The sequence below is a fragment of the Dromiciops gliroides genome, chromosome 6 (genome assembly GCF_019393635.1).
Source record: "Dromiciops gliroides isolate mDroGli1 chromosome 6, mDroGli1.pri, whole genome shotgun sequence".
In the NCBI taxonomy this organism is placed as follows: Eukaryota; Metazoa; Chordata; class Mammalia; order Microbiotheria; family Microbiotheriidae; genus Dromiciops; species Dromiciops gliroides.
The window spans coordinates 263,015,507-263,028,709 of record NC_057866.1 but is presented as its reverse complement, the minus strand read 5'-3'; the positions used below and the strand labels follow the sequence as shown (position 1 = coordinate 263,028,709).

Below are 13,203 nucleotides of genomic sequence, written 5' to 3'. Positions count from 1 at the left end.
ACATGCTGGCTTGGTGACCCTGGCCAAGACATAACTTCTCAGGGCTCTAAGGATCATGGGATCATAGATTTGGAGCTTCAATGTACCTTAGGAGCCATCAAGCCCAACCTCCTCATTTTACCACTGAGGCTGTGGAAGCCCAGAAATTTTAGGCTAGTTGTCCTTCTTTGCTAGTGGGGTTTCTTCACTGGAAGTTTCCATCAATGATGAAATCATGAGAGGGTACCTAAAGAAGTCTTACTGATCTCTTTTTTCCCCCACATTATACTTTTTTTTTTTTTGAGTGAGGCAATTGGGGTTAAGTGACTTGCCCAGGGTCACACAGCTAGTAAGTGTTAAGTGTCTGAGGCAGGATTTGAACTCAGGTCCTCCTGACTCCAGGGCTGGTGCTCTATCCCCTGCACCACCTAGCTGCCCCCACATTATACTTCTAACTTCCATCCCATCCCAAAACACACAGTGAACCTTCTCTTGTAACCAAGAGAAACAGTTAAGCAAACCCAAGTATCTGTGTCTGATAACTACCATTCTGCATCCCAAGGCCCCAACTCTGCAATGAAAGGAAGATAGTGCATATCCTCAGCACACTTCTAGAGCCAGGACCGATGATTGTAATTAGAGCATTTGCTTTCATTTTAGCGTTCTTTTCGTTTGCAATATTGTAGTCGTCTATAACTTGTCTTCCTCATTCTGTTTCTTTCTGTGATAGTCCCTACAGGTACTCCTATGAATTCCTCCTAGTTTTCATTTCTTCCACCACAGTGATATACCATTATGTTTATATAACAGTTTGTTCAATAGGTACCCATTTTGCCTCCAATTTTTTGCTACTACGGAAAATGCCACTATGAGTAATTTGGTATGTGTGAGTCTTTCTGTTTTTGATCTCCCTAAAGTATGTGCCCAGAATTTAATGCCCTCATTTTACAAAGCAAGACACTTATGTCCAAAGAAATTCAATCATCTGGCCAACACCATGCAGATTACTGTATGGAGAGCTGGGGTTTAAAAGTAGGTCTGTCGACTCCAAACCCACTGTGCTTTCTCGTATACCACACCGTCTTTGGTTCAAGGCACTGTGCTAGCCAGCTCCTGAAGATACAAATACCATGCTTCAGAGTCGGGCATGATCCGAACTAGTTTACTTTGTGAAGTAACAAGGATGGCTTGGAGTCCATCCTATTATATAAGAAAAGAGGTCTTCTTATGTAAAGTTAATTGAATTAAGAGAAAGGATTTCTCTTTATGAATGTTCTTCAGGAACATTTTGTATGTCAAGATATATTTCTAGGATAACTTTCACACTTCTCTAATACCCACCCATCTATCCTGTACAATGTTTGACCCCTGAAGCAAAGTATATGTAAGAGAACTAAAGTGGAGCTTCTTGATACTAAAAAGAATGCTTTTGTTGACCTTTTGGAAGTTTTTCTCAACTTAACCCATTCTAACTTGCAACAAAAGGAAATGATGGGGATATGGTTAGCTTCATTTTACAAAGGAGGTGAATGATTGATTTCCACGACTTCTCCATAGTTGAGCTGTGACTGGAACTGAAAATTCATGATTCCCAGGCCAGTGTTCTTTCTGGTAGAGTGAGAAGAGGCCTTCCCTGATAACTCCCCACATCCCCCAATTATTTAATATTCTTTTTTAAAAGTTGAGTTCCAGATTCTCTCCCTCTCTTTTACCCCTGCCCTCTCCATTGAGAAAGCAAACATTATGATAACAATTATAAATGTAAAATCATGAAAAATATATTTCCTTATTAGCTGTATTGCAAAAAATACCCAAACAAAACCAAACCCAAGAAAAATAAAGTGAGAAAATTATATTTCAGTTTGCACTCTAAGTTCATCAGTTCTCTCTTTGGAGGTAGATAACATTTTTCATCATGAGTTCTTTGGAATTGTTTTGGATCAGGGCAGCTAGGTGGCACAGTGGAGAAAGCATTGGCCTTGGATTAAGGAGGACCTGAGTTCAAATGAGACCTCAGACACTTGACACTTACTAGCTGTGTGACTCTGGGCAAGTCACTTAACCCCAACTGCCTTACCAAAAAAAAAAAAAAAAAGAAAAGAAAAAAAAGGAATTGTTTTGGATCAGTGTATTGATTAGAATAGCTACGTCTTTCACAGTTGATCATCATTACGATATTACTGTTACTGTACAATGATCTGCTGGTTCTGCTCACTTCACTTTGTTATCTGTTCATATTGGTCTTGCCATGTTTTCTTGAAACCACCCCCCAGTCATTTCTTTAAGTTATCTATCTATCCATCCATTCATTCATTCATTCATTTATTTGTTTGTTTATTCATTTATCTATCCATCCATCCATCCACCCATTTATTTATTCATTCATTTATTTATTTATTCATTCATTCATTCATTCATTCATTTATTTATTTATTTACTTACTTACTCATTCATTCATTCATTTACTTATTTATTTATTTATTTACTTACTTACTTACTTACTTACTCACTTATTTATTTATTTATTTATTCATTCATTCATTTATTTATTTATTTATTCAAGGTGATGAGGGTTAAGTGACTTGCCTAGGTGCCTTATCCACAGTGTCACCTAGCTGCTCCCCCTCCCCCAGTCATTTTTACAGCACAGTAGTATTCCCTCACAATCACATGCCACAACTTGTTCAGCCATTTCCCAATTGATGGGAATCCCCTCAATTTCCAGTTCTTTGCCACCACAAAAAGATGGACTAGATGAGCTCTAAGGGTTTTTCTAGCCCTAAAACCTATTGTCTATGATGTATTCTCACAGGAACTCACTATAGAAATCTTTGTCTTTTTCAATTCTCCCCTGTCTCAAACTTCCCAAAATATCCTGTGTATCTGTGTCCTTCCCCAGGCCCGATGCCACCACCTGTTCCAGGCCCACCTTACCTCTTACCTGAATTCTTGTCAGTAGCTTTTCTGCCTTCAGTGTCTCCCACTCAATTTTCTTTGCAGACTGCTGCCAGATTAATCTACCTAAAGCTTAGTTTTGGTCTTGTCAGTTCCACTCCCACTGATCAAAAGTTTTTCCTGGCTCAGTTTTACCTGCCAAACCAAGGCCAGACTCCTTTGCTTGGAATTTAATGCCATATACAATTTGGCTTCAGCATCCTTTTCATGTATCCTGAACCCCAGCCAGATCAAACCGCTTGATGTTCCCTGAACACACCCGAACATCTTTCAGACTTCTCACTTTGTTCATAATATTCTTTCCATCTTGAATAGTTTTTGCTTTTCTAATTCCTTTTAAACCACATTTTTTTTTTAAAACAGAACCAACTTCGATTATCTGCAAGAGATACCCATCTTAACACTGGACGTTAATGAAGATTTTAAGGACAAACATGAAAATCTTGTTGAAAAGGTAAATTATGACAAGGAATATCACCTTTTCAGCCCATTTTTATCTTAACTCGAAATCCTATTTATTTTTCATTGTGGTTTAAAGAAATTATTCAAGATTAAATTGACTTAATGTTAATAACAATAGAAAATGTTAAGAATTTGACTTCCACAGTAAATTAACTATCAGAGAAGGAGGGGACAGTTTGGGCAAGCTTCACTATAGCGCTGGGATCCGAAGACAAACAGGGGGACCAAAGCTGCAGAAAGGGAGACTCTAGAAACAGGGAAACTTAGCAAAGGAAGAATGCTCTATCACTGAGCCACGGGTTTGGTTTCTATTTCTCTATTCCTTGCCAGAAAATTTCAGTTCAGTCTATTAGGGAGATGCAATTTTAAAATGGAAATCACTGGGAAGATAGGATTTTCTTAATTAAATTCAGCATTAAGTTCATCCTATGACTGAGTGACTCTGGTCCATTCACTTAACTTCTTAGTGTTCCAGGCAACTGTCCAGGACTGTAAATTGCAGAACAGTTTTGGATTTGCATTGGTCAAGGGAAATTTCTTCACTAGGAGCTCCAGCAATGAAATAACAGTTCAGTACCAAAGAAAAAAAAGTCACTTCCATGAAGAAATGATAATATACTAGTATATCACCCCAGTAAAATGTAAGCTCTTCCAAGGGCATTATTGTTTTTCTCTCTTTAGCCCCTTGTACAATGCCTTCCTCATAGCAGGCGCTTACTAGATTGCTCTGAATTGAGGGGATGGGGGGGGGTAGACAAGGCTCTTCTCATGGACAATGTTATTATTCGACCTGGATGGTAATAATTGAGAGAAAGTCTGCTAAAGGAGTTTCCCTTTTTCCTCTGAATTGATTCTATAAGTCAGTCGGTTAGACAGTAAGGATTTATTAAAGCTAGTATGTGTCAGGCACATGGAGGCAGCTAGGTAGCTTACTGAATGGAGCACTGGACCTGGAGTTTGGAAGACTTGAGTTCAAATTTGGTCTGGGATACTTACTAGCTATGTGACCCTGGGCGAGTCATTTAACCTCTGCTTGCCTTAATCCAGTTGTTATTGTTTGTCCTTCATTCTGGAAGAGGACCATGACATCGAGTTGATGTCATGACTTGCAGTGCGTGCTTTGGATAATTGATTGTTATTGCTATGTACACCAGTTTGGGGTAAGCATATTTTGATTTATTAATATTATACTAGTAAAGGATTGACCACATGTCTCCCTAACTTTTCATGGTCTGAGGCTGTGTAGCAGAGAAAGCAGGGAGGGAGCTTCAGCATGCCAGTTAGCTTAGTACAAGCAGGAGAAAAGCCCCAGGATACCCACAAGACCCACAAGACCTCCTGTGGCATCTTCTGAGGGATTTTTTAATCTTCCTTTGATAGAAGTGGGTCTTTATCCATTAATCAAAGCTAACTGGTTAGCATCATTCAGTTCCATTTGTTGACATGATTCAAAGGTGGTCTAGAGATGACTGCAAAAGACCCTCACTGAAGTTCCTTAAGGCAAAGTCCATTATCTAGGTGTGGTTTGATCCCTCCGGTCCTTCACTGATCTAGACTGGGCTTGTCCCAGATGAGATTTGATAGAAGTGTCTCTAGGACTTTCTGGATGGGGGCAGGGCAGGAGTGAAGAAGGGGAGAAAGGACTAAAGGACTGAGAGTGATCTCTCCCCAAGAAATCCATTATTAATAATTATTTTCTCACAAGGGAATTGGATTTAAGTGAGGGAAGGCTGTGCAAAGTCACCAGCCTCACTCCCTCCAGAGCCTTCTAGGTCCAGTGCCAAGATGCACATCAAGATGACTGGAGATGGCCCCGGATGTTTAAGGCAATTGGGGTTAAGTGACTTGCCCAAGGTCACACAGCTAGTAAGTGTCAAGTGTGTGAGGCCGGATTTGAACTCAGGTCCTCCTGACTCCAGGGCCAGTGCTTTATCCACTGCACCGCCTAGCTGTCCCCCTTCATTAAGTTCTAAAGTTTGATTAATGTCTCTGAGGAAGCAGTTGCTCTGGTTATATGGTGGCTACTTTGCAGACTTTGGGATCTCAACCAATTATGTCTTTTAAAATAAATCATTGTATTTAATTTTAAAAGTTAAAATTGGGGCAGCTAGGTGGCGCAGTGGATAGAGCACTGGCCTTGGATTCAGGAGGACCTGAGTTCAAATCCGGCCTCAGACACTTAACAAGTACTAGCTGTGTGACCCTGGGCAAGTTACTTAACCCCAATTGCCTCTCTCCTCTCCCCCACCCCCCCACACAAAAGGTTAAAATTAATTCACTATGTGATGTGGGCAAATAAAACCATAATTCACACTGGAATAATATTTTTCTATTGCTGTAGCAAAAGGACAAGCATAGTTAAAAAATGTTATTTAAGTAAGACAAAGTACTCTTGGGCTTTAGCAGCATACTTATAAACATTTTCCCTCTTGGAGACCTGGCCAGAGACAGCATCTGTTGTCCTTTTTTTGGGGGGGGGGGGGCGGGGCTATGGAGGTTAAGTGACTTGTTCAGGGTCACACAACTAGTAAGTATCTGTTGTTCTTTTTAATCTTTGCAACAGCCTTGTTTAGTATTTGAAATTGTTTTTTCACAACTGGAGAGATGGGAATAAAGCTAATCAGTGGTATAATTTCCTATATATATTCTTTGCTAACAAAAGATAGTGAAAGAAAATGTTCATATGCTTGGAATGTGTACAATTTTTACTTAATGAATATGCTATAGACTTAATTTGATTCACTGACATATTGTATTCTTTTTCTTTTCTTTTTTTTTTTTAAAAGAACTGCCAACACATAGATGTGAGTTTATTTTGTGAGTAGGGAAAGAGGTTTTTTGTTTTGCTTTGTTTTAAAGCGAATGTGATGGGGAAAGATTTTAATTTGGCTCATGGTAATCTAAAAATTGGCTAGTGCTCAGCCAGGGGCAGTACTGTTTTGTGGATGAAATGCTGGAGAGAGTGTCTCTCCAATACCCTTGCTGTCCAAGTATCCCCCTGTATTAGCTCTATTCTGTGTATGGCCCTCACTCTCTTTTCTTCCTTCATCTTGGTTGTCAGTATCCTTAGCCTGAATGGTCTCAGCTTCCTTGTTGTCACCCAACTGTGACATGCAGCATGATGAAGTGGATAGAGGGCTAGCTTTGGCGTCTGGGAGAATCCTGGGTTTAAGTCTTGCTTCAGTCACGTACCAGCTGTGTGACCCTTGGCCAGCTGTTGGCCAGCTCTGAGTCCCAGGCAACTCACAGAACCTGCAAAGAAGATCTGGAAATGTGCATCGTGGGAGGGGAAAGTGTCCAAAATGATGAAAGGAAGCCCCAATCCAGACTAGACCAGTTCTTGACTTGAATTTCAGAAAACCTAACTTGTTCCAGGAAAAAGGAAATTTACTGTGATTCCTTACCACAAAAACATTTTCTACTGAAAGCTGAGTAGATAGATGAGGAGAGATTCATTTCAGTGGAAAATAAACTGCTGCACATTTAACAGTTATTTCTAGTGAAGTACTTTTTTCTTTAATTCTAATTGCTTTTCATGCTTAATGTGATGTTTCTGGCCAGTTCTTGATACATACATATATATCCACACATATATATTTGTAAGAATAAATTGATTTTATGAATAACTTGAGTAATGACACAAATACAATGCATACAAGATAGTATAAGATACTTAGTAGTAAAAAGAAAATGCTCTTGATTTTCATAGGAGAGAGGTAATTTTTCTCTGTCGCCAAGTTCTCTTGCCTATTTCTATTCTCTGTAGGGGTGAAGGCTTTCGACCTGAGTAAGGAAGTATTGAACTGAGATCCATAGCAATCCATTGTGATATGAGAGAGACAGAACATAGGAGTATTGATCTGTTTCTTTCTTAGCGAAGTCTTGGTGATTCCTGTATCCCTTGTTATTAAATTATACTCATTTTCAGTCCACCATAGTTTCTACATTCTCAACTTTTGGAATTTGTCATTTGGAATGGCACCAAATCCTCATAACTCCGAGCTCAAGCCCATAGCCACTCTTGAGCTTTATGATCTTGTTAAGATATTGAGGAGCAAATGTTATAAAATTCTCCTGGTAAGTAGGCTCTAGCTTCGCAGATCTTTTTCTTGTCTTAATTATCTCATTACCTCTGTTTCTTGGAACTCAGGCATTTTTATAAGCTATGTCGTAGCTTCAGTCTCTCAGACTGAAGGCTGTATTTGGCTTCTAATAAGTTTTAAATGAAAATGTTAGCATAGTAACTCAAAATTTCCAAGATCTCGCAATGTCTATTTTAAGGTCTGTTTAGGAAGTAGGTTTTTGAAAATATAAAGGTCTTCACCTTGAGGGATCTAACATTTTATGAACATGCTTCTTTTCTTTTTTTCCCTAGGTCAAGGAATTTTTGAGCACTTTGTAATATTACAGAAGACAATTGGCAGCCAAATGATTCCGAATAATTGAGTTTGTGCATTTTCATCTGCAACAAAAAATATGAACCACACATGAACTATGCAATATCTTTTTCTTTAGAAAATCTGTGTAAAAGATGATGACCACATTTTTAGCATCTCGTAACTATGGAAACCTTTATGAACTAACATCACAAAAACATTGACCTCAGTGTGAACCAATGCAGCTTTAAACTATAATGTCAGGAATTCATGATAAGAGGGTCCCCAGATGTTTCATTAGAAAAATTTCCTCAGTATCTCTCTCGTCTATCCCCTAATTTATATTAGAAGTAAAGTAAAATAAGGTGCAGTTTCTTATCACTTCATTGATATTTATTGTTGTGCTGTCTGTGGGGCTGTTGTTAAACAAGCAGGTGGGTCTCTTCCCAAGTTTGGCCACTGACAGATGGAAAGTCATCTTGTCTAATTTGCTTGATCTCTTCTGTGATTTTGTTTCTTCATCTGTAGCATGGGGAAGATTTCTTCCCATCTTCCATGCTCTTAGGAATATTGAGGATTTATGGCATAATGTTTTAAGATATATGCTGGTTATATGGAGCCCATGGATAGGTGCCTCCTACTTTCCATCTCATCTGCCCTTTTAGAAGAGGAAAGGATCATTGTAGATATCGAATTGTTTAAAATATGATGTCCCATAGGTAATTTAGGGAACTTAACTGGGTGTAGATAATTTTCTGCTTAAATATCTCCCTGTTTTTTATGTAGGTTAGGTTTAACCCCACACATGTCGTCATAGATATTGGCAGGGAGACGTCTGAATCCGAGACAGATTGTCTTTTTAGCTTGAAGATACTTGGAGTAGTTGGTTGGATTTTAATGAGTGAAGGAAAAGACTATTTGCATCAGCACATTTCCATTTACTTTGAGAGCACTAAGTTCTCACTTCAATTTGTTTTGCTTTTGCAGATTTTTCCCCAAAGAGTTTTTAAAGTGATGTTTTCCTTTGCAAGAAATTACTCATGAAACTGAGCAGTTTTCTCTACAAGCATTGTTTCTCTTTGCTGATCCATGTGATGTATTAAGCATAAAAGGTCCTTTAAGAAGCACTTAATTACTTTTTTGTATTTTGTTCTCTGCAAGAATTCACGTTAGGTATATGTATAATTAAACTATTTTCTTGTCATCTAGGGAAGTAAAATGTTTGCTTAGCATATGTATCATTTTCCTTTAGTGGGTTTCAAGAATATCTTAATGTATTTTAGAAAAATTTGTTGCTTCATAGTTTTGGTGTTATTTGCCTTGAAATTTTTTTATCTTGTAAGCTTACTATTCATTTTAGTATCAAGGTGAAAGTTTAGTGGATTAACTTTCAAATGCACTGAATTTTGTAAAAGGGACTTGGTGTAAAACACCAAAAATATTATTAAAGTATCTTCATATTGTGTGAGTTGTTTTATTTTTCATAAATTGTTTTGTTGGCTTAGGTTAGATTTTTGCATTGAGGTTGCAAATTCATCATGAAATAAATTAGATTTAAAACTTAATTTTTAATTTTTTTATTTTTTGCGGGGCAATGGGGGTTAAGTGACTTGCCCAAGGTCACACAGCTAGTAAGTATCAAGTGTCTGAGGCCGGATTTGAACTCAGGTACTCCTAAATCCAGAGCTGGTGCTTTATCCACTGTGCCACCTAGCTGCCCATAAAACTTTATTTTTAAAAAGCTTTTGGGGAAAGATTTTTGGTTAAAATGTGACAGTCTTCTGTATGAATTGTTTCTTTATTAATGAGCTGTCCATTGTTTTATTGAACACATTAGAAGTATTCAGTCTTATTGAGTATCAATTTTCCTATTTGAAGAAGAGACTGAGGAGGGATTATTTTTTTTTTTTGGCAGGGCAATGAGGGTTAAGTGACTTGCCCAGGGTCTCAAAGAATCCTGTGCATGCTGTGACTCAGATGAAAGAGGGAAGAGTTTTCCAAGAACTGTGTGAATAACAGTATGAAGTCCAGCTGTGAAATTTGTTCCATCTTTCACTGGACCTCTTTACTAACTCTGAAGCACAGAAGGGTAACTACTAACCATGTGTAGTTAATTCAGAATATGGACAAACTTCCTGGCAGATTAAATCAATTTCTTGCTGCTTAGTGATATCTCAGGTAGCCACTGACTGATTAAACATGGTTTCTATGTGTTCTGGACTTAGCTCTTCAAGCTAGAGCAGACTTTGGCTTCCATGCATACATGAGGTTCTGGAGGGTCATTTGCTGTGTCCTTTTTTACATACTAGTAATCTGTCTATCCAGACATATATATATATATATATATATATATATATATATATATATATACACACACACACACACACACACATAGATAGTTCACCTTTCCTTGTTTTCTTCTAAGTGCCAAATTGTCCAAAATATCCTTAACAGTTACTACCAGCAGTTGCCCTACTCTATAGTCTTCCCACTTAATATATTTACAGGATAGGAATATGGACCACACCTTTGACTTTTTTAGGGAGTTGCTGGGTGATGAAACTCCTTACAGTGCATCTTCTCTGCAATTTATAATCCAAGAGAATTGTTTAGAGCAATGGATGAATGAAAAAGCATTTATCAAGTGCTTACAGTGTATTAAATTACTACAATAAGTGCTAGTGATGCAAATAGAGAAAGCAAAATGGTCCTTTTCAAACAACTTACCCTAATTAGAGGAGATGACAAATGGAATATTAACTGCAGGGTCAATGGAAAAATCCAGAAGTCCTAAGGAAGGGTTCAGTGGCAGGAGAGATATAAGATTCAGGGTCCCTTAAGTTATCTTGATAAGGGGGTTTGCATGGAGGCAGGACAGATGATAAAGCCTGGTGGTCTTCTAGCTTGCCGGAAGGAATGAAATTGGTGACTCCCATGCCATTAGCCCTGACAGGGTTCTGGGGGACTGGGCGAGGGGGCAGGAGGAAGGATGTCATTGGTGGCAGTGGGGTTTGACTATACTGGCTGGGTCCTGGGACAGCCTGGATTCCAAGGGGAAGGGGAAGTGATGGCAGATTGCTGCTGTCTAGTGCCATGCTATGGGTTACATAAGTATGTTTCTGTATTTATAGAGTGAAAAAAGTGAAAGTTTTCCTTTAGAGCATCCTATTTAAGTCTTAAACCACAGAAAGCTTTGATAGTTCTGGAGTTTTCAAATGACCAAGCAGATTCCTCCACATATAAATCTTTTTTCTTAGAAGGGAATTTATATTCAAATTTGTGCTTTTGTTTTAGGTTAGGATATCACTTTAAGATTGGATTAAAGTAACCAAATTCATCTTTTCTTGATAGCTTATATGCCGCCCTAGAAAATATTTTTCATTTTTAAACTCTGAACTAAAAAAGCATTTTTGTATACTTTGTAGAATTGTAGGGGATTGTACATAAAACTTAAAATCTCCATTATATAAGGCTTGCTTTTCTTTTAACTATATAATAAATTTTAACATGTAATGCTCAAAGTCGTCCTGCGTCCTTGTGGTTCTTTCTGACCCTCTTTCTGTTCACTTTTTGCGGGGGATCAGAGAAACATGATCCTTAGATTTCTCTCTCACCAGTAGGTCTGATCTCATCCCCATCCCACCAGTAGGGGAAAACAAACAAACAAAAAAACCCTTGTAGGGGCAACTAGGTGGCACAATGGATAGAGCACTGGTCCTGGATTCAGGAGGACCTGAGTTCAAATCCAGCCTCAGACACTTGACACTTACTAGCTGTGCGACCCTGGGCAAGTCACTTAACCCTCATTGCCCCGCAAAACAAAACATAAAAAAACCCTTGTAACAAAATTGAATGGTTAAGGCAAATTTCCACATTGGCTGTGTCAGAAAAAATGTCTCATTCTAGACTTCAAGTCCATGATCTCTCAGTATGTGGGTAGCATGCTTCTCATTTCTCCTCTGAAATCTTGGTTAGTCATTGTATTGATGTCTTTCAAAGTTTGTTTTTAAAATGTGTTATTGTATAAGTTTTTTTCCCAGCTTTGCTAGGTTCACTGCATTTTTTCATATAGGACTTTCCAGTTTTCTTTGAAACTCTCCATTTCATAATTTCTTAAGTTGCATATTCTGTTACATCTAAATACCACAATTTGTTCAGCCATTTCCTAATAGATGGGTACCTCTTTAGTTTAGAATTCTTTGCAACAACAGAAAGAGTGACTATAAATAGTTTTGTATGTATGTGTATTCCTCTAGATCTCTGGGGTATGGAACTTAGAGTGATACTACTGGGTCAAAGGGAATGGACAATTGAGAAATTTTGGGGTATAGTTCTAAATTGCTTTCCAGAACGGCTAGACAGGAGTACACTCATGTGCCCATTTTCCTAAATTTCCTTCAACAATTACCATTTCACTATTTTGCAATCTTTATCAGTCTGAGGTAAATAGTGATTTTGAGCATTTTTTTCCATATGGTTGTTGATAGCTTGAATTTTTTTCTTTGTAAATTTTTCATATTCTTTGACCATTTATCAGTTGAGGAATGACTTCTTTTTATATAGTATTTTCTTTTTCTTTTTTTTGCGGGGCAATGGGGGTTAAGTGACTTGCCCAGGGTCACACAGCTAGTAAGTGTCAAGTGTCTGAGGCTGGATTTGAACTCAGGTACTCTTGAATCCAGGGTCAGTGCTTTATCCACTGCACCACCTAGCTGCCCCACTATTATTTTCAATTACATGTAAAGATAGTTTTCGACATTCAGTTTTGTAAGATTTTGAGTTCTAAATTTTTCTTCCTCCCTTCCCTCCCCCTCCCCAAGACAGCAAACAATCTGATATAGGTTATACAGTACAATCATGTTAAACATTTCCACATTAGTCATGTTGTGAAAGAAGAATCAGAAGAAAAGGGAAAAACCACAAGAAAGAAGAAACAACCGAAAAATAACATAAGTGAAAATAGTATGTTCAATCTGCATTCAGATTCCATAATTCTTTTTCTGGATGTGGAGAGCATTTTCCATCATGAGTCTTTTGGAATTGTCTTGGATCATTGTATTACCGAGAACTAAGTCTATCGTAGATGATCATTGTACAACATTGCTGTTACTGTGTACTATGTTCTGTTTTCTGATTTCTTTTTCTGTTTTTTTTGGTGAGGCAATTGGGGTTAAGTGACTTGCCCAGGGTCACACAGCTAGTAAGTGTTAAGTGTCTGAGGTCAGATTTGAACTCAGGTCCTCCTGAATCCAGGGCCGGTGCTCTATCCACTGTGCCACCTAGCTGCCCCTATGTTCTGTTTTCTTCACTGAGCGTCAATTCATGTAAGTCCAGGTTTTTCTGAAATCTGCCTGCTTATCATTTCTTATAGCAAAATAGTATTCCATTACATTCATATACCACAACTTATTCAGCCATTGCCCAACTGGTG

General features: G+C 38.1%; 1 protein-coding gene across 1 annotated transcript in view; it reads left to right on the top strand.

The window, feature by feature from the left end:
- Positions 1-9,353, top strand: part of DCK (deoxycytidine kinase) — a 31,867-nt gene extending 22,514 nt beyond the window's left edge. Inside the window, exons 6-7 of the mRNA XM_043971615.1 lie at positions 3,298-3,388; positions 7,772-9,353. Of these exons, the coding sequence (XP_043827550.1) occupies positions 3,298-3,388; positions 7,772-7,798 (118 nt within the window). The 3' untranslated portion in view covers positions 7,799-9,353. The remainder of the gene's footprint in view (positions 1-3,297; positions 3,389-7,771) is intronic.
- Positions 9,354-13,203: the final 3,850 nt, after the last annotated feature.